General features: G+C 38.7%; 1 protein-coding gene and 3 long non-coding RNA genes across 13 annotated transcripts in view; all 4 read right to left on the bottom strand.

The window, feature by feature from the left end:
- Positions 1 to 745: 745 nt before the first annotated feature.
- On the bottom strand, positions 746 to 1,849 carry LOC115662823 (uncharacterized). The gene is made up of 2 exons (XR_008816072.1): positions 1,600 to 1,849; positions 746 to 1,104 (listed from the first exon to the last, which is right to left on the bottom strand). It is a non-coding gene; the product is annotated as an uncharacterized LOC115662823 (long non-coding RNA).
- Positions 1,850 to 7,279: 5,430 nt separating this feature from the next.
- Positions 7,280 to 9,578, bottom strand: LOC115662382 (uncharacterized). The gene is made up of 4 exons (XR_008816054.1): positions 9,433 to 9,578; positions 8,553 to 8,664; positions 8,310 to 8,375; positions 7,280 to 7,713 (listed from the first exon to the last, which is right to left on the bottom strand). It is a non-coding gene; the product is annotated as an uncharacterized LOC115662382 (long non-coding RNA).
- A 350-nt stretch (positions 9,579 to 9,928) lies between these two features.
- LOC115667157 (disease resistance protein RUN1-like) overlaps positions 9,929 to 23,375 on the bottom strand; it is a 110,023-nt gene continuing 96,576 nt past the window's right edge. The window contains exons 1-4 of one of the 3 annotated variants that reach the window (XM_056309530.1): positions 15,464 to 16,056; positions 13,884 to 14,988; positions 11,408 to 11,620; positions 9,929 to 11,276 (exon numbers count right to left, since the gene is read on the bottom strand). In XM_056309530.1, the coding sequence (XP_056165505.1) occupies positions 9,960 to 11,276; positions 11,408 to 11,620; positions 13,884 to 14,988; positions 15,464 to 16,026 (3,198 nt within the window). In that variant the 5' untranslated portion in view covers positions 16,027 to 16,056 and the 3' untranslated portion in view covers positions 9,929 to 9,959. Of the gene's footprint in view, positions 11,277 to 11,407; positions 11,621 to 13,883; positions 14,989 to 15,463; positions 16,057 to 23,375 lie in introns of those variants that run through there. The other 2 variants (XM_056309529.1, XM_056309528.1) reach the window with 2 other exon arrangements.
- On the bottom strand, positions 16,068 to 22,589 carry LOC130137677 (uncharacterized). 8 transcript variants are annotated; one of them, XR_008816047.1, is made up of 4 exons: positions 21,795 to 22,583; positions 20,407 to 20,478; positions 20,219 to 20,303; positions 16,068 to 16,272 (listed from the first exon to the last, which is right to left on the bottom strand). It is a non-coding gene; the product is annotated as an uncharacterized LOC130137677 (long non-coding RNA). The 8 variants fall into 8 exon arrangements; XR_008816050.1 differs by having other exon boundaries at positions 20,219 to 20,296; XR_008816045.1 differs by lacking the exon at positions 16,068 to 16,272 and having other exon boundaries at positions 19,180 to 20,303; positions 21,795 to 22,180; positions 22,251 to 22,582.

Genomic DNA, 23,375 nt, shown 5'->3' with positions numbered 1-23,375 from the left:
ATGCTCTTCTTAGAAAATTCAAGAGGAACATCAAGGGAACATTAAGAAACTGGACAGGGCTTTCGTTCATCACAAAAAAACTGAAAGGCGTTTGTCCCAAACAGGACATGTCATTAGTTAAATTTACACAAGACAACTCACAAAGGAACTCAAAATGGCCAAGGATTTTTTTAATTTGGACAGGGAAATTCTGGGCGCAGTTTACAATATTGAGTAGCAGAAGATCATCGGCCTCTAGGTGAAAATTTCAAATCCTGGGTTTACCGAGGGGTAAACTGCAAATAACTAGGGTATTCTTGTTTACCTATGTTACATATTTAATCCTTGCCTTACAAGCCGCTAATCTGTTTTGCGATGCAAAAACGCCAATAGAAGGATAAATGAAAACCATTGCTATTACGTATCCAACAACAATATATGTAGGTAAATCTGGAGTTTCCAAAATCAATCAAATAGATACTTGGTGTGGGGCAAATCATTCTTGAAAAATAGAGCTGCGAGAAAAGTGTTACTCTTTCCGCTCATGCTGGCTGTTCAAGAATGAAGAATCTTACTAAATGACCAAAGCCTTCTATTGACATTCGGGTCTACATTTTGATCTTGGCTGAACCATCATGTCAGCTTCTATGACCAACTCCCCCACTCCTTCAACTACGTAAGACTAGCAATTTAGGAAAGTACAGGACCCTGTCATGGAAAACCTTCTTGTTGAAAGAAGATAGTGATGAAAAGTAAGTCATGAATCTCAGAAGAAAAATGATTGTTCGCTGCTTATTTACCTCTGTTGAGGAAATATGACTTATGCTTAACTTACACATATAGAACCACCTGCACATGCGGTCTTCATGCAAGCGAGTTGTGATTTGGCTATTGCTGAAGATTGGCACCATGCCAAAGCTTGCAAAGGACTAAAACACCACATGAGAAGAGGTCGCTTTATATCAAGAATCATTTGAAGAGTATTAACAACACGGTGCACATGATAAAAGCCAATAGCAAGGAACTTCGGAATGCCTTTCCATAATGACATAGCTCATTCCTGCCTGTATCTCCATCCCGTGGTGTTTGGGGACTATCTCTGAGTTTCATGAAATGCAGCTTGAACTACACAAGAAGAATGGCACTGACTAATTATCAGTAAATGAAAAAAACCGACATCATAGCATCAAAATTTACCCCCTAAAAGATAAGGTACAAATGCCTAAACATCATTTACGCCAATCACAGTAGGAACACATTGAACAGAGACTTCATTAGCTGGTCAATGAAAAAGAAGACAACTGACTTGGGAGAAGTAAGCAATTAGCAATACTTTCCTTGTTTGTGTTTAGGAGCAGAATTGATGTTAATAATATTATCTTGAAAAGGTGAAGTGCCTAAACTACAGAACAGAAAGGTGTATTTGTTACTTGGTTATTGGCAATATCTAATCAGCAAAATCAGCAATACGGGATAATTTGTGAGGTCAATTTCAACTTTACGAATTCAATGCCGCATACATGAGGCTGAGCTTATCAAATCAAAAACCTATATGACGACATGCAAATGATATTGTCACACAAATAAATGATAGAAATGGAGGATCCTGTTAGTGCATACCTCCCTCTGCAGAGCCTCATCGAGTTGAGGAGTGATATCATTCTAATGTAACCGCATCAAACAACCCTGCATCAGCGTAACATACAAAAATATCAGCGGCTATGTAATTGATTGACAGAGGTAGAACATAATGGGCATACAGAAAGCAGATTCAATTTTAAATACTACATTTACTATCGTTCAGGTATGTGCTGTTAAGACCAGATCAAGTGTTTTCGATCTTCACAAGCATCAAAACTTCCTTAGGACACTCCAGGTTAGCTCACGAGCCTCTTCAAAGTTAGCACGCAAGATGGTCCTCGGTTTGTTGCTCATGCTTCCTCTGCAAAAATCCCTTTTCTTCATTTTGATTGGTCTAAGGTATGAAAGTTGAAGTTCCTCATCCAAGTTAGCCACACCCAAATCAGTCATGTGACAAAACAACTCCATGACAACTATAGGATCAAATGGGATGTAAACTGATTAGCAAATTCTTGATCTCCTCATCCTACCTTGTTTCACGGAAGGGCAAAAAATTTGTTCAATTAGGCAAAAGGTCATCAATACAGCTTATTGAATTGAAGTCCCAAAGTAAGTCTCGATCATCACATAAGACCAGCCAAACCTGTCATGAAAGTAGCAATAGTTGACCTTGCTTGATAATCTTTCAAAACAACATTGTGACTACTGATAAGGGAAAATTTCAATTAAGGACCCCAAGTGGGGTCCTTTTCTCAAAAGAGGACCCAAAGTGAACAAAGTGTCAAATAAGGGCCTAAAGTGCCCAATCAGTCCCAAATAGGGGCCCAAAGTGTCCAAAAAGTTTCAAATAAGGGCCTGGGTCGCCGGCCTGCCAAAATACCCGCCGGCCGGCGAGAACGTTACTATTCCGGCCCGGAACAGTAATTTTTTATTATTTTTTCCTTTCTGTTTTTTTTTTCTTTTCCTTTTCCTTTTCTTTTTTTTTTCTTCTCTTCCTCCGCCGGCCATAACCAGGGCCGGCGGAGGTCGCCGGCGAGGCCGCCCTCGCCGGCGTCGGGCTAGACTGGCCTCGCCCGACGCCGACGAGGTCGAGCCCTCGCCAGATCTGGCGAGGCTCGACCTTGCCGGGGTCGGGCGAGGCCGGCTCTGCCGTTACGAGCGAGGCCGAGCCCTCGCTAGAACCCAGCGAGGCTCGACCTCGCCGTTCTTCGGGCGAGGCCGGCCTTGCCGTTGCGGGAGACCGGCCTCGCCCGACGCCGGCGAGGTCGAGCCTCGCTAGCGGCCCGGCGGAGCCAAGCCCTCGCCAAATGCGGCGAGGCTCGACCTCGCCGGCAAGCCGCGCGAGGCCGACCTCGCCCGGCCCGAGCGAGCGGCCTCGCCGCGCGCCGGCGAGGCGGCCTCGCCCGGCCGCCGGCGAGGACGGCCTCGCCCGACGCCGGCGAGGGCGGCCCTCGGTCGACGCCGGCGAGGGCGGTCTTACCTGAGGCCGGTGACCTCCGCCGGCCCCGGCTATGGCCGGCGGAGGGAAGAGAAGAAAAAAAAACAGAAAAAGGAAAAAAAAAAAAAGATGAAATGTACTGTTCTGGTCGCCGGAACAGTAACTGTGCTCGCCAGCCGGTGAACCCAAGCCCTTGCCTAAGACGAATTGAGCACTTTGGGCCCCTATTTGGGACTGATTGGGCACTTTAAGTCCTTATTTGACACCTTGTTCACTTTGGGTCCTCTTTTGAGAAAAGGACCCCTTAATTGAAATTTTCCCTTCTGATAATGTTAAGGTGGTCTAAAACCATATATGATAGACTTGCCAAAACTAATTTTGCATTTTTTTTTATCACCAACCTGAAACACTTGAACCTTGAATTTTATTTTACCTTGGCTCCTCATAGTTACTGAGAATTGATGTCCTTCTTAGAAGGTTTAAGGGGAACATCAAGGGAACAATAAGAAACTTGACAGGGTTTTTGTTCATCACAGAAAATTGAAAGGTGTTTGTCCCCAAAATCAATCAAATAGATACCCAGTGTGGAGCAAATCATTCTTAAAAAAGAGAGCTTCAAGAAAAGTATTACTCTATTTACTCACGATGATTGTTCAAGGATGAAGAATCTCACTAGATGACTAATGCCTTCTATTGACATTTGGGTCTACATTTTGATCTTGGCTGAAGCATCATGTTAGCTTCTACAACCAACCACCCCGCTCCCTCAATTATGTAAGACTAGCAATTCAGGAAAGTGCAGTACCCTGTCATGGAAAACCATCTTGTCAAAAGAAGATGGTGATGAAAAGTAGGACATGAATATTAGAAGAAAAATGATAATTTACTGCTTATTTACCTATGTTAAAAATACATGACTTGTCTCACTGCTGGCACGCAAGATGGTCCTCAGCTGTTGTTGATGCTTCCTCTGCAAAATCCCTTTTCTTCATTTTGATCGGTCACAAGTCTGGAATTTGAAGTTTCTCACCCAAGTGAGTCACACCCAAATCAGTCATGTGATAAGCAATTTCATGACAACAATAGGATCAAATGGGATGTAAACTAATTACCAAATTCTTGAGCTCCTTGCCCTAGCTTGTTTCACAGATGGGCAAAAAATTGTCCAATTATGCAAAAGATCATCAATACAGCTGATTGAATTGAAGTCCCAAAGTAAGTCTTGATCATTACATAGACCAACCAAACCTGTCACAGAAGCAGCAGCACCAGTTTACCTTCCTTGATAATATTTCAAAACAACAGTTTGACTACTAGTAATGTTAAGGGGGTGTACATTCATATATGACAGACTAGCCAAAACTGCTTTAACATTTTTTTTTATCACCAACCAGAAACACTTGAACCTTATATTTTATTTTAGCTCAGTTCATCATACTTACTGGGAATTGAAGCCCTTCTTAGAAGGCTCAAGAGGAACATAAAGGGAACATTAAGAAACTTGATAGGGTTTTCATTTATCACGAAAAACCGAATGGCGTTTGTCCCAAACAGGACATATGTCATTAGTCAAATTTGACACAAGGCAACTCACAAAGGAACTCAAAATGGCCAAAGATTTTTCAAAGAAAATATGAATTTTGGACAGGGAAAATTTGGGTGTAGTTTACAATATTGAGTGACAGAAGATCATCAGCCTCTAGAAGAAAATTTCAAATCCTGGGTTTACAGAGAGGGAAACTGTAAATCACTAGGGAATTCTTGTTTACTTGTGTTTGATATTTTCATCCTTGCCTCACAAGCTGCTAATCTGTTTGCAGTCTACAAAAGCTGCCAATGGAAGGATAAATTAAATGCATTGCTATAACGTAACCAACAGCAATATATGTAGGCAAATATGGAGTTTCCAAAACCAATCAAATAGAAACCCGGTGTGGAAAACATCATTCTTAAAAAATAGAGCTTCAAGAAAAGTATTACTCTATTCGTTCATGCTGGCCGTTCAAGGATGAAGAATCTTACTAGATGACCAATGCCTTTTATTGTCATTTGGGTCTACATTTTGATCTTGGCTGATGCATCATGTCAGCTTCTATGACCAACTCCCCCACTCCTTCAATTATGTAAGACTAGCAATGTAGGATAGTTCAGAATCAGAATCGTTTTGCTGATTTTTGTGGCATAGTATATTGTCTTTCGAAGAGTGAATGTGTTGACGTCACAAAATACTTGAATGAGAAGTGCCGTATAAAGATGGTGTGCTATCATGCTGGATTAGTAGCCCGTCAAAGAGTAGCTGTTCAAAAGAAATGGCATACTGCAGAGGTCCAGATTGTATGTGCTACCATTGCCTTTGGGATGGGAATAGACAAACCTGATGTTGTAAGTCGAAATGGACTCTGGCCTTTGCCTGTTTCTTATGTTTTAGAAGTCGATAAAACCATTGTGGTGGAATGACCCAGGGAAGAAGAGGAAGAGGAGGGTGGCCAGATACAAGCTTTATACAGTCAAGGACAAGTTCAAGGCTTCTTTCAAATGAGGGTTCCGATGGTTCCAATGGTTGAAGTGCAAATGCTTGGGCTTTGTGCGTTGATTTTAATACGTAAAAATTACGGAATATCATGCTTATCGTCATCTAGAGAGAAAAGGATGAAATCAGTCAGGAGGAAACAGAGAGGTTTGTTTATTGGGTTATCATCTTATATATGTATCTAATGGCAATTAAGTATTCAGAGGAGTGCCACAATGTTCGATCTTTCCTGTATAATGTTTGTTCGAATCATTGTTTCATTCATCAATCTCCAGCATTCAAAACATAGGAAAATGAGATGACTCCTATGTGATATTCATATATATTTATATTTGCTGGAAGGTTTTTTTTTTTGAATTTCCTTACCTTTTGAATTTCTGCAACATGTTTCGGCATGCATGCATGCATTCCCTTGCAAAGTAAAATTTGTCTAACCTGCTAATTTCTCCTCTTTTCAGTAAGCTCTTTTCTCAACTACATGATGCTGATTGCAAAATAAGAAGACTGCTTTCTTTGTAGGATTTGACGTTTAGATCTACTTCATGGTCGATTTCGGTCTTTAGAACTTTTTTTTGGCCAAATTTTGTTTAAGCCTCCGTTTTTGGGGTTATTTAACCCCCTAATTTCCTCAATTTGTCTATTTTGATTCCTCTTCGTATAGGATTCATCATATGGCAAACTACCGAAGCTGTATATTCTATTGTGCAGTTCGTTGGTGTTAAATGAACCGAAAGGACTTCTATAGTTCCGTTCCGTTTTGAGGACAGTTTTCATATTTTTATTACCGTTCCGTCAAGCACGGAGTTACAAAAAAATGGGGAGAACCAAAGAGACCAAAGCAAACCTTCTCCTGTCCTTTTGAAACTTACATGGTTATTGTTCGAATGGCTGTTATTAATAGGATCTTGACGTATGTGATAGAACTTTTATAAACAAGTTCAAAGCAAATCATTACCTTGAAACCAAAGTGGAAGAGAAAAAGGGGGAAAACCATGAACAGAACCAAATGGTTCAATCGTTTTAACACGTTCATCCAATCATCCGGTCGATTCATGTTCCAACTTCAAATCAATTCGGTCGATAAGGTCGTAACTAATGTTGTATGAGCAACCAAAGACAAAGCCATTGCCCTTTGGATTAAATGCCTAGGCGTTGGTTGAGCAATTAAGTAATAAATTATACAATCAATACATTGACTTTACCTGCGACTTCTCGTGTTATATTTAATTAATATTCTCAAAATTAGAATATTTCACGATTGCTATGTTTAATTAATGTTTTGATTCGTGAACACGACCTGCATTGTATATGATTTAGTACTTAAAGATTCAAACTTGGCTTAGCGACCTGCATTGTATATGATTTAGTACTTAAAGATTCAAACTTGGCTTAACAAGCTACTTCGCCTTGTCTTGATCTCCGGAAAATATTGAGTCAAAATTCAAGTAGACAATAAGGATGAGCAATTCCAAGTTCCACACAAGTTCCCCTTGAAACCTATCCGTTGAAATAGGTTCAACTGTAGATAATGCCTATGAAAATTTGGTTTCAGGTATGAAAATGTATGGCTGTGTTCCTTTTGCTTTATAGATTCATACGAAAAGGAATCAAGCTTGAGATTATACAATTAAAGTGATTGCAAAATGTCAATATATGAACTTTCCGAATTCCGAGAGATGATTGTACGCTAACGAAGACTTTTATTTTGTGCTCAAAATTCTTCTAAACAAGAAACTAGTCTTTTGGGAACCTTTTCACTGAAAATCTTGCTTGCAATTCACATATATTTAATGATTCCACAACATTCGCTTTTGCCATGAAAGAAGTCTCTCACAGCTTGAAGTCGACATCTAAACGGTAATCTTGTTGACAAAAACGACTTTGTACTTAACTTCACATACCACCTGCACATGCGGTCCTCCTGCAAGCGTTTTGAAATTTGACCTTCGCTAAATAATAGCATGATGCCAAAGCTTGCAGAGGACTACTACACCACATTAGAAGAGGTCCCTTTATCTCAAGAATCCTATGAAGATTATTAACATGGAGCACATTATAAGCACCATTAGCAAAGAACTTTGGAATGCTTTTCCATAACATCTCGTGACTTATCTCATTCCTGTCCACATCTCCATCCTGTGATGTTTGGGGCTGCTCTCTGAATTTTATGAAATGCAGGTTGAATCTACACAAGAAGGATAGGATTTACTAACTATCATAAAATGAAGATAACTGAGATCGGAGCATCACAATATACACCATGAAAGATAAGGCACGAATGCACAAACATCATTTGCCCCAATCGCAGTTGGACAGCAATGAACATAAGCCTCATAAGCTGGCCAAAGAAAACAATAGGCTTGGGATACATAAGCAATTAGCAACAATTTCCTTGTTTATGTTTAGGAACATAATTGAGGTCAATAAAATTATGCTAAAAAGGTGAAGTGCCCGAAACACAGAACAGAAAGATGAATTTGTTACTTGGTTATTTTCCAATATCCCATTAGCAAAATCAGCAATACAGGATAGTTTTCTAGGAGGTGAATTTCAACTTTACAAAGTCAACGTCGCATGAGAATTGAGCTTATCAAATTAAAAAAATCAGAAACCTATATGACAACATTCAAAGGATAGTATCACAATGATAAACTGATAGAAATGGAGGAGATTGTCCGCATGCATACTTGCATACTGATTTTCAGGTGAAATTCCACAGCTCATATAGTATAAGCACACAGGTTATTGTTTCATTGTTATGGTACGACTAGTAGTGCATACCTCCTTCTGCAGAGCCTCATCGAGTTCAGGAGTGATAACATTAGAATGCAAAGGCATCAAACACCTCTGCATCAGGGTGACGTACAAAAAAATCAGCAGCTACATATTTGATTAATAGAGAGGTTGAACCTCATGAGCATACAAAAAGCACTCAACTGAAAATACAACATTTAAAATCATTCAGGTATGTGCTTGTTGAGACCAGATAAAGTGTTTTGGATCCTCACAAGCATCAAAACTTACTCAAGACACTCCAGTTGGCCCACGAGCCTCTTCAAGGTTGGCACGAAAGATGGTCCTCAGCTGTTGCTGATGGGTCCCCTACAAAATATATCTTCTTCATTTTGATCAGTCTCTGGCATGGAATTTGAAGTTCCTCAGCCAAGTTAGCTAGACTTAGATCAAGCATGTGATAAAACGATTCCATGACAACAATAGGGTCAAACGGGATGCAAACTAATTAGCAAATTCTTGAGCTCCTCGTCCCAGATTGTTTCACAGACGGGCAAAATATTGTTGGTTAATGCAAAAGGTCATCGATACAGTTAACTGAATTGAAGTCCCAAAGTAAGCCTAGATCATTACATAGACCAACCAAACCTGTCATAGAAGCAGCAACAGTTTACCTTGCTTCATAATCTTTCAAAACAACAGTTTGACTACTGGTAATGTCAGGGTGGTCTACATTCATATATGACAGACTAGCTAAAACTACTTTAACATTTTTTTTTGTCACCAGCCAGTAATACTTGAACCTTGAATTTTATTTTAGCTCAGTTCATCATATTTACTGGGAAGTGATGCTCTTCTGAGAAGGTTAATGCAGGACATCAAGGGAATAATAAGAAACTTGACAGGGTTTTCGTTCATCACGGACAATCCAAAGGCGTTTGTCCCAAACAGGACATCTACCATTAGTCAAATTTGACATACAAAAGAACTCACAAAGGAACTCAAAATAGCCAAGGATTCTTTTCAAAGAAATATGAACTTTCGAGATTGGGAAATTCCAGGCATAGTAAACAATAATGAGTAGCAGAAGTTCATCGGCCTCTAGATGAAAATTTCAAATCTTGGGTTTATCGATAGGGGAACTGTTAATCACTAGGTAATTCTCGTTTACCTTTGTTGATATTTTCATTCTTGTCTCACAAGCTGCTATCTGTTTGCAGTCTTCAGAAGCTGCCAATGGAAGGATAAACGAAAAACATTGCTATAACGTAATCAACAGCAATTATACATAGGCAAATTCAGAGTTTCCAAAATCAATCAAATAGATACCTGGTGTGGAGCAAATCATTTTAAACAAAGAGAACTTCGAGAAAAGCCTTACTCTATTCGCTCACGCTGGCCATTCAAGGATGAAGAATCTTACCATGCCTTCTATTGACATTTGGGTCTACATTTTGATCTTGGCTGAAGCATCATGTCAGCTTCTATGACCAACTCCCCACTCCTTCAATTATGTAAGACTAGCAATCTAGGATAGTTCAGAATCAGAACCTGTGATGGAAAACCTTCTTGTCAAAAGAAGATAGTGATGAAATGTAGGTCATGAATCTCAGAAGAAAAATGATTGTTCACTGCTAATTTACCTCTGTTGAGGAAACATCACTCCATGAGTCGCAAAACAGCTTTAATTCATAATTTCTAAATTCCAGATAATTTCGGTATCGCTTCCAATGAGTCGCAACCAGAAATATTCAAATCAATTAAATCCAACTTTTCAAGTCCCCGAAGCTGAGTAAGTTTCTTGCAATCTCGAACATTTAGAGATTGTAACTTCTCACATCCCGTCAAATTTGGCAACATCTCCATTGATTCGCATCCTCCAAAATCCAACTTTTCTAAGGACTTCCCACCATCAAGACCTCTAATTTCGACTAGATTGTTGCACATGAATATCCGTAATTCCTTCAAACACTGTGATTCTGCACAGAGAAGCCTTTTAATGGAATTGCAGCGATATATAGATATGTCCTCCAAGAGCTCCAAATTATCAAGGCCCTGAATTTCAACTAGGTTATCGCAATCTGCAGCGTGTAATCGTTTCAGACGAATTGATTGTGAAAGGTCCAGTCTTTCAATTGAACTGCACTTTTTTATTGAAAACTTTTCCAAGTTCTTCAATCCGTCAAGCTTAAGCAATATCAGCTTACCACAATCCTCAATACAGAGTTTCAAGAGTCTCGAGGGAAGCTCGGGGATGTCTTCAAGTAGATGGCATTCCCAAAGATGGAGTTCTTCTAGGTGGATTAGGCTAGAAAGCCATGGCAGCGACCAAAGCTCGTCACAGCGACGCAGCTCAAGGCGCCGGAGAGAAGAAAGATCCCCAATAGAATTGGGAAGCTTTTCAATCCCAGAACCACTCAAGTTCAGGTGTTGCAAATTCTGTAAATCCCCAATTGAGCTAGGGATTTCTCTCAATGACTTACAACAGTAGGCACTCAATTCCTTCAGCTTCCTCAGATAACCAATAGACGTAGGGATCTCTGTAATACCAGATCTACCTAATTGAAGTTCTTCTAAATCTTTTAATTCGCCCACTTCCTCTGGTAGCTCCTTTAGACTTTTGCAGCCACTCAAGTCCAGGTGTTGCAAATTCTTTAAATCCCCAATTGAGCTAGGGATTTCTCTCAGTGACCTACAACGGCCGGCACTCAGTTTCTTCAGCTTCCTCAGAGAACCAATAGACGTAGGGATCTCTGTAATACCAGAATCATCTAATACAAGTTCTTCTAAATCTTTTAATTCGCCCACTTCCTCTGGTAGCTCCTTGAGACTTCCACAGCCATACAAGTCCAAGGAAACGAGGCTCTTGAGTTTGCCAATAGAAGGGTGGAGATGCTCCAGTTTCCGACAATATCTCAAGGTGAGGATCTTCAACTGCGTGAAAGCCGAGAGATCAGGAGTACATCTTAAATCATAGCAATCGCGAAGGTCGAGAACTCGTAGCCGCTTTGCCGTCTACACAAAAAAGAGGAGAATAAAGCTGTCAAAAAGAATGAGAGTGGGGGATCGGCTAAACAAAAACAAAACCCCATCTTAAATCACGGAGAGAGAGGGAGGATGTCTCTTTCTTTTCCCCCCAATCTTACCATGAATGAACTACTCCATCCTTCCCAATCCTCTGTGATGTCCCAGCTCCTTGATAAATCCAGCACCGATAAGTTCGGTAGATGCAAACTGGTCGTCGGAAGAGGCGGATCGTCTCCCTCGACCTCCCACTGAAGCCATCTTACTTCAGAAAGGAGTTCGTTGGAGTCTCCGATTGAAGCTCCCCTCATCAAGTCATGGAACCAGTGGCTTCCCTGCAAGTTTTAAAATTGTTCATCTGAGGGCGTCTGGATATGGGCGAAGGAATTGGACGGGACAAAGAAAATGACGGAATCCTTTTCAATTCCCAGTTACATATCAAATCAATCCATGGAGTCTCTCAGTTGACTTTTTTTTACTTTTTTACTTTTTTTTTTTTTTAAATCTTGGATTCGCACGATTTGTCATCTTGCCATCCTTCCCGTATATAAATATCGACACGTGAAATCACGTTTAATTTTTTTTTTTTTACGGCCTTTAGAAATTTGAACAAATGACATGAAAATAAAGAAAAAAAATAGTTCTTGCTTTAAAACAACTGAGGCAAATGCACCTTGATGTTTTATCTTTGGCTCTCTTTTTTTCAAATTTTGTAGCGCGTCCACTTTGACAGGGATCGAAAAAAAAAAGTCGCTTTTATAAGTCAAAACATTAATGTTTAACGTTCCTGCTAAAACAGATCATTTGATAAGTTGAAAATGGTGAAAAAAAAAATCTCATATGGCTTTGTTTCACTTTAATAATAATATCGTTATTTTCCCCCAAAAGTTCAATTGGTTAGAATTGCTTTTTTGGTTGGTTTGATCCACTTTTACGGTTTGACTCATCTCTCGTTATCTCTACTTTATATATTAACCGCTGAAAAACCTGCGATGGGTATAATTTCTCTTAAGTTTGTTAGTAGAAAGAGTCACTAAATTGTTGTAATCATAATTTCACGCTATCTTTCTTAATTTTCACTTGTACATCATCTATATTGTGTAATACATTAAAAAATCTACTATACAGAAAGGGGATTTCAAACCTTGTCAAAAGTTTTTGCATATATTTCATCAAAATGAACTAAAGACATAGGATATAACAAAATAAATAAAATCATATTTAAAATAGTCGAGACAATTGAAATTTAGTCCCATAAGTATTTCATTTTCCGAAGTTAAATCAAAATCTCTCGTGTCATACAATCATTTAATATTTTTTTCTATACTAATTATCATCTTTCAATGTTTCTGTCTGTTCAAAATAGATTTGACTTTTTTTCATTTTTCAAATACTTGTATGGTGTGCTCTTTTTGCTAATGCTAAGAAGTTATTGGATCAACAAAAGAGTGCGATTTAAATCATAGCAACGAACTATTTCAAATTATATCAAGACTATAAATTGTTTCCTTTGCCCAACATCTCTTGGTTAATTGCTAAGGTTAATTCCTGGCCATTGATCAGTCATGAGCCTATGAGGCATCCAGATGGACAATATATAATAATAAAATCACATTGACAATATAAGTAAAAGAGAAACATATTTGAAAAAATTGGCTTCATGCTGAAAATCATATATAATGGATACAAAGATATGGATATAATAATAAGCACGACATTTCCTCTCATTAGTCAAGTTTTATTTTTTTTTATAAATAGTCAAGTTAGTCTAGCGGTTTTTGGCACAAAAGAGGCATTGTCACAAAAAATATAAATAATATAAAACAACTTATGGCAGATAGAAATGTTTATTATAAGAAATGAGCATGGTTAATGTGATAAAACCTTAAAAAATAGTAAGATTTTCCTAAAAATATTTTTAAGGGGATTTTTGCTATCTTATTTATTAAGATGAAATAGGAATGAAAAGAGATAGATATAACTAGTAGAGTAGAGGGATGGGTATCTTCAAAATCAAAATGGAGAAAAAAAATCAAACATTGGATTCGTAAATCATAGAAGCACCACCAATACATTCGGCCGTACTAAAAAGCAAGCATATGTGATAAGTGTGAAATTCTTTCGAAACTTATTGCTTTGAATTAATTATCAGTTATTATAATTGGCACATACCATCTTTTTTTTTTCTTTCAACCAGGACATCTTCATGTATATGATCTATGATGTTTATACTTCATCTTCATTCATTATTGTAGTCCTTCATATTATCAATATTTTCAACTAGATATGACAATTGCATGCTTTTAGTAAATGAGATTTATAGTGTATATTTTGTAGTTAAAGGTTATTAAATTGATTGTAAATTAAATTTTTACGGATGTAATTTATATCAATGAAATCGAATCAAATGATTTAACTCTTTCATCCTTCAGATACTTATATTTATTTAGTTGTCACAATTAATCTATGATGGACATAAATGGATGTTTACAAAAATATTTTTCCTAGAAAGGAAGATGCTAAATGAAATATTAGAATAGATCAGATTAAATATATTAAAATAAGAGGGAGAGAAAAAGAAGGAGTGCCATATTTTACCCCTCGATAGCATAGTATTTTTGTGGTTCCCTTGTAGTTGTTGTCCCATGGTCCGCTACGTTTGTCAAGCAGTTGTTCTTCACGAAAAATGCTCCTTCCAAGATCTCTCAGTTGATCATGCATCTCAAACCAACCATGATCTCCAATTTTAATTAAGCACCTCGACTTCAACTCTTCAATTCCTTCACTTGGATAAAGCCCATCGTCCTCCCACATGTACGTGGCGAATATGCTATTTTTGCCAATTAAGTAACAAGCAACATCAAGAAAAATCTGCTTATGTCCATCTTCTAATGCATCATAACTTATTCGCAATATCTTTTGGACATTTCTATGTGGTTCGCTTTTTAATTTCTTCAACACATCTTCCCATACTTTTTGATTCGTTTTTTTATACAAGGATGAACCTACGATCTCAAGTGCCAAGGGAAGCCCACCCATGGTGGATATGATATCATGAGATATACGCTCAAAGTCCCTCGAAGTATGGTCTGTACGAAATGCGTGTCTCTTAAACAGTAGTAAAGCATGCTTCTGATCCAATTCATTCAATTCGTACTTGTAGACTCCCTCGAATTCAGATTGATCAAGAACGCCTGCATTTCTAGTTGTAACAATGATCATACTACCTGCCATAAACCAATTTTGTTCCCTAGCCAGTGCATGTAGTTGATTCTTGTCATCTATATCATCGAGAAGAATGAGAACCTTTTTTCCTTTGAATCTAGATTTGATTATGTTAATTCCATCATCAATTCTAGACACTTGACTTTTGCTATGTAGTATATCCGATATAAGTTGACTCTGTAAATACGTAATACCGTGGCGTCTGGTAATTTCTCCAACATCTGGAACGAAGCTGACATGCACAAATTTATTTGAGAGTTGATTGTAGATGTGCTTGGCAAGAGTTGTCTTGCCTATCCCACCCATGCCATAAATTCCAATCATTCGAGCATGGATGGAAGGACTATCTATCCAATTCATAATTTCCTCAAGACGACCCTCAAGTCCAACTAGTTGCTTAGTCACATCCAGCTGAAAATCTTCCTGTAACGTACTTGTAACAGTTTCGACCACACGTTCTATTAATTTTCCCTCATGCCTGTCAAACAACAAAAACAGTGTGAGATTATGAACCTAGACATAGTCTATGCAAATGAAGTATTCGATCCTTATCAACTGAGCTAACACTTATTGGCTATAGGAGGTCGATTTTATCTGGTGGTGATCAAGCTTCGAAAGACCGAGCATTGGAGTCCTTTGTAGGCCTATTGTTTAGTGATTGATACCATTGGCTGGAGGTATTGTCGTTTCTTTGTTTTTTGGCTCTGCACCGGCGGGAAATGTAAAATTCTTGGGCACTATCGGATGCTTTGGTTTTAGGGGCCGTTGGTTTAGTTTTTAGGGACATCTTGGGTAGTGCTAGAGTTTGTCGTCCTCGAGGCATTATGGTTGTTTACTGGGACAATTTGGGCATCTTTTCTGAGTTTGCAGTGAAAGTAATTCATCTACATTTTATCGGTTCTGCGTGAAGAAGAAAACTTACTAATCGAAAAAAGAAAGGTTCAGTGAAGTACCCGTCGGCAAATTTCTCAGATTCCCATCCATTTAAGTAACTGACTTCATTAAGGGCTTGTCGCCCTTCCTTGATATCCTTCTCCTCAAAACGCGCCTGGCTCAAACGGAAGGCCTCCCCAAAACTTCCTTTTAGATACCGCACATCCGATGGTTTCACTTCGTAAAAAATTGGCAACACTATGTGTGACATGCTATTCTTACGGTCTATCATATGAATGAGCTCACGGAGGCACCATTTGCTCGTAGCATAATTTTTGGAGATGATGGGGATTGAAATCTTAGACCGTGAGATGGCACCAAGAATCTGTGAACCAAATTCCTCACCAATTGGGATGCTGTTATCGTCCTTGAACACGGAAAGAGGTACGGTCCCTGCACTGACGAGTCTATGGTAGAGATGATCGGTGAATTTTTTGCGAGTATCTGAGCCTCTAAAGCTCAAGAATACGTCGTATTGATCGTCACCTTGACCTGTGAGTACCGGAGAGATGAACGAAGAAGTGGATGCTCCCTCAATGCTCTCTTCCTCTTCTCTCTTTCTCTGACTCTGCCCATAGCCCATGGTGATTTGAGGGGGAAAGTTGAAACGAAAAGATGCTGATCAAAAGGATTGATGAACAACGAAAGATGCTTTTAGGATGCTTTTCTGCAAATGCTTTGCTGGCTTGGTCCACTCCGAATAACGTGTATGTTTATTTCTCCCTGAGGCATGAAGAAGGTTCGTATTCTTGAGAAAGAGATGGGTAACGAAGACACGGCCTTCTGTTAAGTAAGCCGATGTCGTTTCACTGCGGAAGATAAGGTGGCCCTAAAGAGGCCCCCAAAAAGCCCAAATCATTTACTTGTTTAGAAACACATAGTTGAAACACATTCAAATATTTAAACAGATTGAAGTGTAATTAGTAAACTTCCTTAAAACACATTCGAACAACTATGTAACTTCACGCACATCTATGATATTTCAAGATATTGAAATTATGTAGGAACCTCATTTTCACAATGCCTTCTGTTTAATCCCAGTGCCAATTAATTGTTGCCCAATAAACCTCATCCTCTAGATGCGTGCACTTTCCTAATTGGAGGAAATTTCCATCAATCACGTTTTTAATTTGGTGGTTTCAAGTTTTAGGCATAGTTCATATATAAAATTAACTAAAGCTTAAATATTAAACGAGGAAAAATTTTCAATTACTCATCTGTTTAAATTATGAAGGAAGTCGATAAAAATGATTCTAAATGAAAGGGAAATACTTCCTTTTGGGCCCACATTTTATTTCTTTCTAAAAGTGCATAGAAATGAGAGGAAATGCAAAAATTGCACTTTTCTTCCAAAATTGGCCTTACTTCCTTTTTAAGGATGAATAGAATGAAGTAATTGAGTCTATCAATGAAATTAAGTTCCATTTACATCATTTCCACCCAACATGTATCCAAACATATTTCGAGGAATTTTAACTTTCCCTCTCTTCTTTCATGATCTGCTTTGTTTTTTTGTTCTTAATTTTAGATTCTGAAATTTATGGCTTTAGTACTTCGAAATTTGGGGCTTTTTGTGAGATAAAATTGTATGGCTCTTACATAGGATTAATATTAATACAAAAGGTTGCGCCTCACTTGTAATTGGAATATCAAGGGAAGCAATTTTGCTCTTTCTTTAAATGTAATGCAATGTGTTGCATCTTTTTGCATGTATACAGGTTAGCACATTGCATGGTGTCGTGTTGACATTTCATATGGTGACATGTTTAATAATTGCATTTATCGTGTCGTGTCGTCTGACCTGCTTTATTAAAAGTGTCGTGTTCGTATTGTGGCAGTTCAATGTGTTTACTAAACACGTCTTATTTGGATTTTGCCATATTTGTGTTTTATCCTAACTCGACACGACACAATTAACATGACACAACATGAATTGTTAGTTGTACCTTTAGTAACATGATCGCTTACAAAAATCAATGATAAAAAAAGAATGTCCAAAGTCTTTGAATTTTCGCGGTCTTTAAGGACCGCTCAACAAAACTTTCACTTGATTTTTTTTTTCGAACAAAAAAAAAAGGAATTGCTAAAAGTGTACAGATCTCTTGTCCTTATTTCTCCAAGAAAACTCGAGCTTTCCTGACAAGCTGATACGTTCCTCTCTCTTCCAATGGCTTGGAACACAGTACTCTCCCTCTTGCTTAACTTCAATCAATCTTAGACCGTCTTTGTTCTTGCTTCCTTGCTCTCTCTCTCTCTCTCTCTCTCTCTCTCTCTCTCTCTCTCTCTCTCTCGTGTTCTTTTCTCTTTTTGTGTGAATGTTGCTTCTCTGTTCGGTTGCTTCACTTCTTTTATTGGTTCAAATTCGGTGATGTCATATTTTAATTTTATTTAAAATTGTCATATTCTTAACGAAGTTGGAAATGTGAGGAAGAGTTGAACAAATGGTTGTTGTCATTTCTCTCTTATCTATTTCATGCTGGCCCCACATGCCAATAATTTTATATAAGATGAATCTATGATATGTTGTTACCAAGCTATTCACTTCAAATTTTCAAATTTATATTATTATTGATTGATATATTGTTTGCAAAATAGAGCTATAATTTGTTAAATGACACCAAATGAGCATAACGCGCTAGTATTAAGTTACTAATGATATATGAAATACTTGGACACTGTACTTGAGTTCTTTTCTGGGTCATTTTTTATTACAATTTTGTTGGCATAACATTCAGCTCTTGAAAAGTCAGTAAACCAATGAACAAAATATTCAAAAAAATAAAAGATGATTTAGAAAAGAAAAACATAGCAAAGAAGGGAATGAAGTGTATGGGCTTACTTTTAGAAGAAAGCAGCAATATTTAGAGGTAACGTCCAAAAGGCTTTTGAATTATGAATTCAGGACACATAGAAACCTTCATGAACACAAATTAAAAGTAAAAAAAGAGAATGAAGTGTTATCAATTTTCCTCTTTCTCTGACTCTGCCCTTTGTGCATGGCAATCTAAGGGCGAAAGTTGGAACGAAAGATGCTTTTCTGCTGCTCGATGAACTAATGTCTACGAAAAAGTATGAACATGAATCTGTTACCACGCAAGAAAAAATGAACATGAAATCTTTAATTAATTGGCAATTGATGGACTAGGAGCAGTTGCATATGCTTTTAGCTGTCGCCTTATCTTCTTTTGGACCTCACCCTATTCAAGTCAAACTTGTTGGCTTGATCCACTCACGAGTAACGTGTACATTAATTTTTCATTTTGGCTATAAAGAAATATAAGCATATGTTCGGTTTTTATTTGGTTATTGAAAATTAGAATTTGATATATCAATCAAAAGATAATAATTGATTTGAAACGGAATTAGAAATGTGTGAATGACGTCAAGAAAGGACCGAGCTAGTAATTGTGGATGTGATTTTATATTTTAATCTTGTTTAAAATTGTCATATTCTTAATGAAGTTGGAAATGTGAGGTAGAGATAAACAAATGCTCGTGGTTTTTTATGTTTTATCTATTCCACGCCGGCACCACATGCTACCATTCCATGCGAAATGAATTTATTTTGAACTAGTATGTTATCACCGAGCCTTTCATTTCAAATTTTCAAATCTAAAGAGTTGATTGTTATCTTGTCTGTAAAATAGAGACTATAATTTATTAGATGGCACCAAACGGAGGAGCGGATGCTCCCTCAGTTCTCTCTTTTTATGCACTCTTTTTCTTCTTATTGAGATTAGTGAATACGAGCATAGAGACACAAGAAGCACCGCAAAGGAACGACCTGAAATGAGACGGTGCATCTCTATGTTTGCGTTGCTCTGACTTTGCCCTTTCTCCATGTTAGTCTGAACGATTAGAAATTAGGTATTGATTTGATGTAAGGAGGAGAAGAAGATAAGAAAGGAAGAAAAAGGAAGCTGCTGAGGAAAATTCAGAGACGACCAAGGTTTGAAACAATGGCGTTGAGTGCTTGTCCCCATTTTTGTTGGAGGGCCCACCTTGAGAATATCACCGTAAAGATTTTTTTATCCAATTAAATGGAAGTAGAATAGGACTATCGGCTAAATTTGTGATAAGTCAGGTTAAATTGATTAGTCACGTTTTGAAGAACGAATTTATTGTTTGTAACAAAAGAGGTGAAAGAAATGAGTGATATAAAGCTGGGTGAATCTCCTACTCTGTGTATGGCTCGATTTATTTGATTGTTTTCATGTGTGCATCATAAGATCAACTAGGTTTTTTTTACTTACTATTGGATATCATGTAAAAGATCTTAAGAAGATTACTCATTTGGAATGTTCTATATGGAGGTAAAATTGTCAAATGAAATCTCCTTAAGAGAAGACTTACTCTTAAGATGATTAGTTTTAGGATGAGTAGGTTCTAACCTAAGAATCGGGAATTTATTCCGTAATAATCGGTTCTCCGTTTTTGTAACCGAGAACCAAACTAGTCGACCCTGGAAGCGGCCTACTTTTATTTTTATGTTTTATTTTTCTATAAATTGATCTAGGACCTTCAAACACAGAGAAACCTCACTACACATAAAAACTAATGGTCTCTGGATTCAAGCGAAATGTGGCAATTTTGCGCGCAATAGAGTCTAGCGCGCTTGCAGACCTGCTCGTTCTAGTTCAACAAAAGATCAAATATCAAATTAAAATGCAACTAACAATCAAAAAGCAAGGCCATCATAGGATTAGCCACATCTAAAGTCGAAAACAAAGGGCTTTCTTCTTTCACCGAAGTCAAAATCTGAGCTTGGGACATACCTCGTTAACAGGTAACAGCGGCCCCAAAAGAGAGAATAGAAGACCCTCCTCTGCAATTCAGCAGCCACCCCACACCTCCTATAGACTAAAAGGGCCGCAGAACACACTTAGTTCAGCCGATTATTCCGACAACAAAGCGACAGAATCAACATAAACGACACGCTAATAAGGGATGAAAAAGTGATTACCTTCCGCGAGCTAAGATGCAAAGAGAGGCGCGAGATCCGGGAGAGGAGACCCTGAACAAGCCTGGGCGAGAACTTTGAGGAGGGAAAAGAACATAGAAAGCGAGTGAGGACTAATCAGTAGACGATAGTCTCGAATGGTCAAGAGAGAGGCTGAAGGCGAAAGATAAAGCGAGAAAAGAGAGAGAGACCGTAGTAGACGATAAGTCTAGAATTATTATCGACGGACAGGTATCCCTCTACTGCTGCTTGACTGGTAGCAATGAAGCTGTGTTCAGATGGCAAACCAAAGTCAAGCCACACAATTTTGACCAGAGTACGGAATAACCACTCCTCTTCATATCCACTTAAAAACCATTTTGTTAAACAGATAAATGTGACTCTAACCGGCTTGTGAATCTTCCATTATATCATTATCAAAGACGTGCTTACTTCCTGTAAATGCTACATTCTCCTCCCGCCCTAAACATGCATAAATCTTATTGTCAAATCCGTCGTAGTAGTCAGTAACTTTCTATGCTATATAAACATAAAAGTCACGTCTTTGCTGTAAGCATTTAAATCGCGTGAAAACCACACTTTATGGCGAGTTTGTGTTATTCAACCTGCAAAGACAAAGTCCACCTAAAAATTATCCACATACTAAATATGTGTAAGTGCATTGAAACCAGCAGCTTTGCTCACTTTCAAGTTTTTCATTGTAACCAGCACAAAAAAATAGTACAATTGTGAATTTTTCATAATGTCCGGAAAACATTTGAATTTTGTCATTTTCCAGAAATTACGAAAACTGCCAATAGAATGGAAAAAGGTTTTATGGACATCCAAAAATTCTATAGTTGATCCGATCTGTTCAGATAAATTTTTGTTGGTGACAATTCTGATCCGATGAGCACGATCGACATTTGGAAAAATCTAGTTTTTAACTGTTTTCAAGGGAAAAAAATGAACTATTTCTGCAAAAACCGAGTATTTTGGATGTTTCACGGCTTTGGGTAATTTTGGACAATCGGGGTACTTATAGGGCCGATAGACCCTAAATCGGGTCTAGAAGGGCATTTTCGTAATTTTCATCGAACGGGCTTTTTGGCCCAAGGGACCTCAGTCAAACCATTCCAGTCTCTCGTCAAAGGTAAATGTTTTGAAAACAATTTCGGGGTGAGGGCCAGCATGCGATTCCACCAGGGTTCAACCGCTCCAACCCATTCATACCCGATTAGCTTGAATAAAAGAAGATTGTAGCAAGAAATATTAGCAACATATGTGATGATGATTTCACAAGTGATATTTTGTATGCCTTAAAGGACATTAGGTGTTATGCGATAAGTAATGGTCCAATGTATTTTTGTCCTATCAATTGCAATAGACCGGAGAATGAAGGTCGGGCTGACCTCGAGGAGCGATGTAGAGATGAAATTACTGCGATGGATTTCGATGTTCGAGAGGAAGAAGTTGCCTCGAAGCAGCAGCAGATCAAGTCGTGTCCGAGTCCCGAGAGGCAGTACGATCGGAGGATTCACACCTTCACGCCTCAACCCGGACCAGCTCGGTTCGGAAAGACACCGAGGCAAATTTTGGAGATCTCGGGGTCAGAACATCCACGCGAAAGGACGAGTGTCTACTACGAAAATCACCAACGACGGACAAGGGAACTCACTATCTTTCGATAAGATCGCAGCTCTTCTCCGGTGTATCTGGAAATCCAGAGACGACCTCGTGTGCTCCGACGAAGAAACCCCCCCAAAAACCCAGGAACCCTAATATGCCTCGGCGGAGCCTGTGATCAGAAATCATAGCAAGCGGGACGCTGAAAGTTCGAAACTTTGACACGATTCGAGTTGATTTACCTGCGAATCGGTTCCCGCCGAAGAAACCGGTCCCTCGAGATGAAAGATCGATGGGGGGTCCTCCAAAGCCGGTGTGTGGTGACGCCTCAGGTGTACTGCTCGATGGGATTCGCGATGAAGAAATCACCTGCTTCCTTGTCGATTCAAGCCGAAGCTCTCGCTCTCTGGTAGTGGTAGATGGCTATTGATGCGCTTTCAGATCTAGAAGAAGTGAAGAGAAGCTTGGTACTCGGGAGTCGGACAACGCGGCACTGGTTGACTCTCTCTCTTGCTGGAACGTAATCACGTGGGGGCATGGGAGGTGGAGGCACTTGTGTCTTGGACGCCTCGAGCCCAGCTGGCTAATTTCAAAAGTATATCCGTGGCCCATCGCGAATCAATTAGCTGATTGGGTAGCTAAAACCCAACATTTGAATACTCTTTTTTCGGAAAAATTATCAAAAAATTCTTAAATTTATTATAATTATGCCAAATTCAATCATAAATATTTTTTTATCAATTTAATCCTAAACCTTGTGAATTTATACTAATTCAGTCCATCCAGCTAATTTTGGCCGGCCGACGTTAACGTAGACACCGGCCACTCAGGCGACGCTGACATGGCAATTTTTTAATATACTAGTTATTAATTTTTTTACATTTGATTGTGCCCAAGAGCAGAAGTCTAGTGAAGTAAGCCTCGCTAGCCATGGGTGATAGCGGCCATGGCCTCGCGCAGACTTGGGCGAGGCCGAGCAAGGGCTTTGTGGCCCACGCCCTGTGGCCAGCGAGCTTCGGCGACCCTCGCTAGCAATAGCTCACCGGCCATAGTGGGAAACAAAAGAAGGAAGAAAAAAAAAATTAATAAATTAATTAAAAAAATTAAAAATTGTCATGTTAGCATCGTCCGACGCTGATGTGCGCGTTGGCCAACATCCACGTCCGCGCTGGCTTGCCAAAATTAGCCAAATGGACTGAATTGGTATAAATGTAAAATGTTTAGGATTGAATTGGCACAATTATATTAGATTTAGGACTTTTTAAGTAATTTTCCCCTCTTTCTTCTTGATTAGCCCAACCCCGCAACTTCTTTGGATTTTGTCTAGAACTTCTAATGATAAATAAAAGTAGTATTTCTTACCCCAA

Source organism: Syzygium oleosum, unplaced genomic scaffold (genome assembly GCF_021117445.2).
Source record: "Syzygium oleosum isolate NSW1041296 unplaced genomic scaffold, Sole_v2.1 Sole_v2.03, whole genome shotgun sequence".
In the NCBI taxonomy this organism is placed as follows: Eukaryota; Viridiplantae; Streptophyta; class Magnoliopsida; order Myrtales; family Myrtaceae; genus Syzygium; species Syzygium oleosum.
The sequence above is the reverse complement of the archived record's forward strand: the minus strand, read 5'-3'. Positions and strand labels throughout refer to the sequence as shown.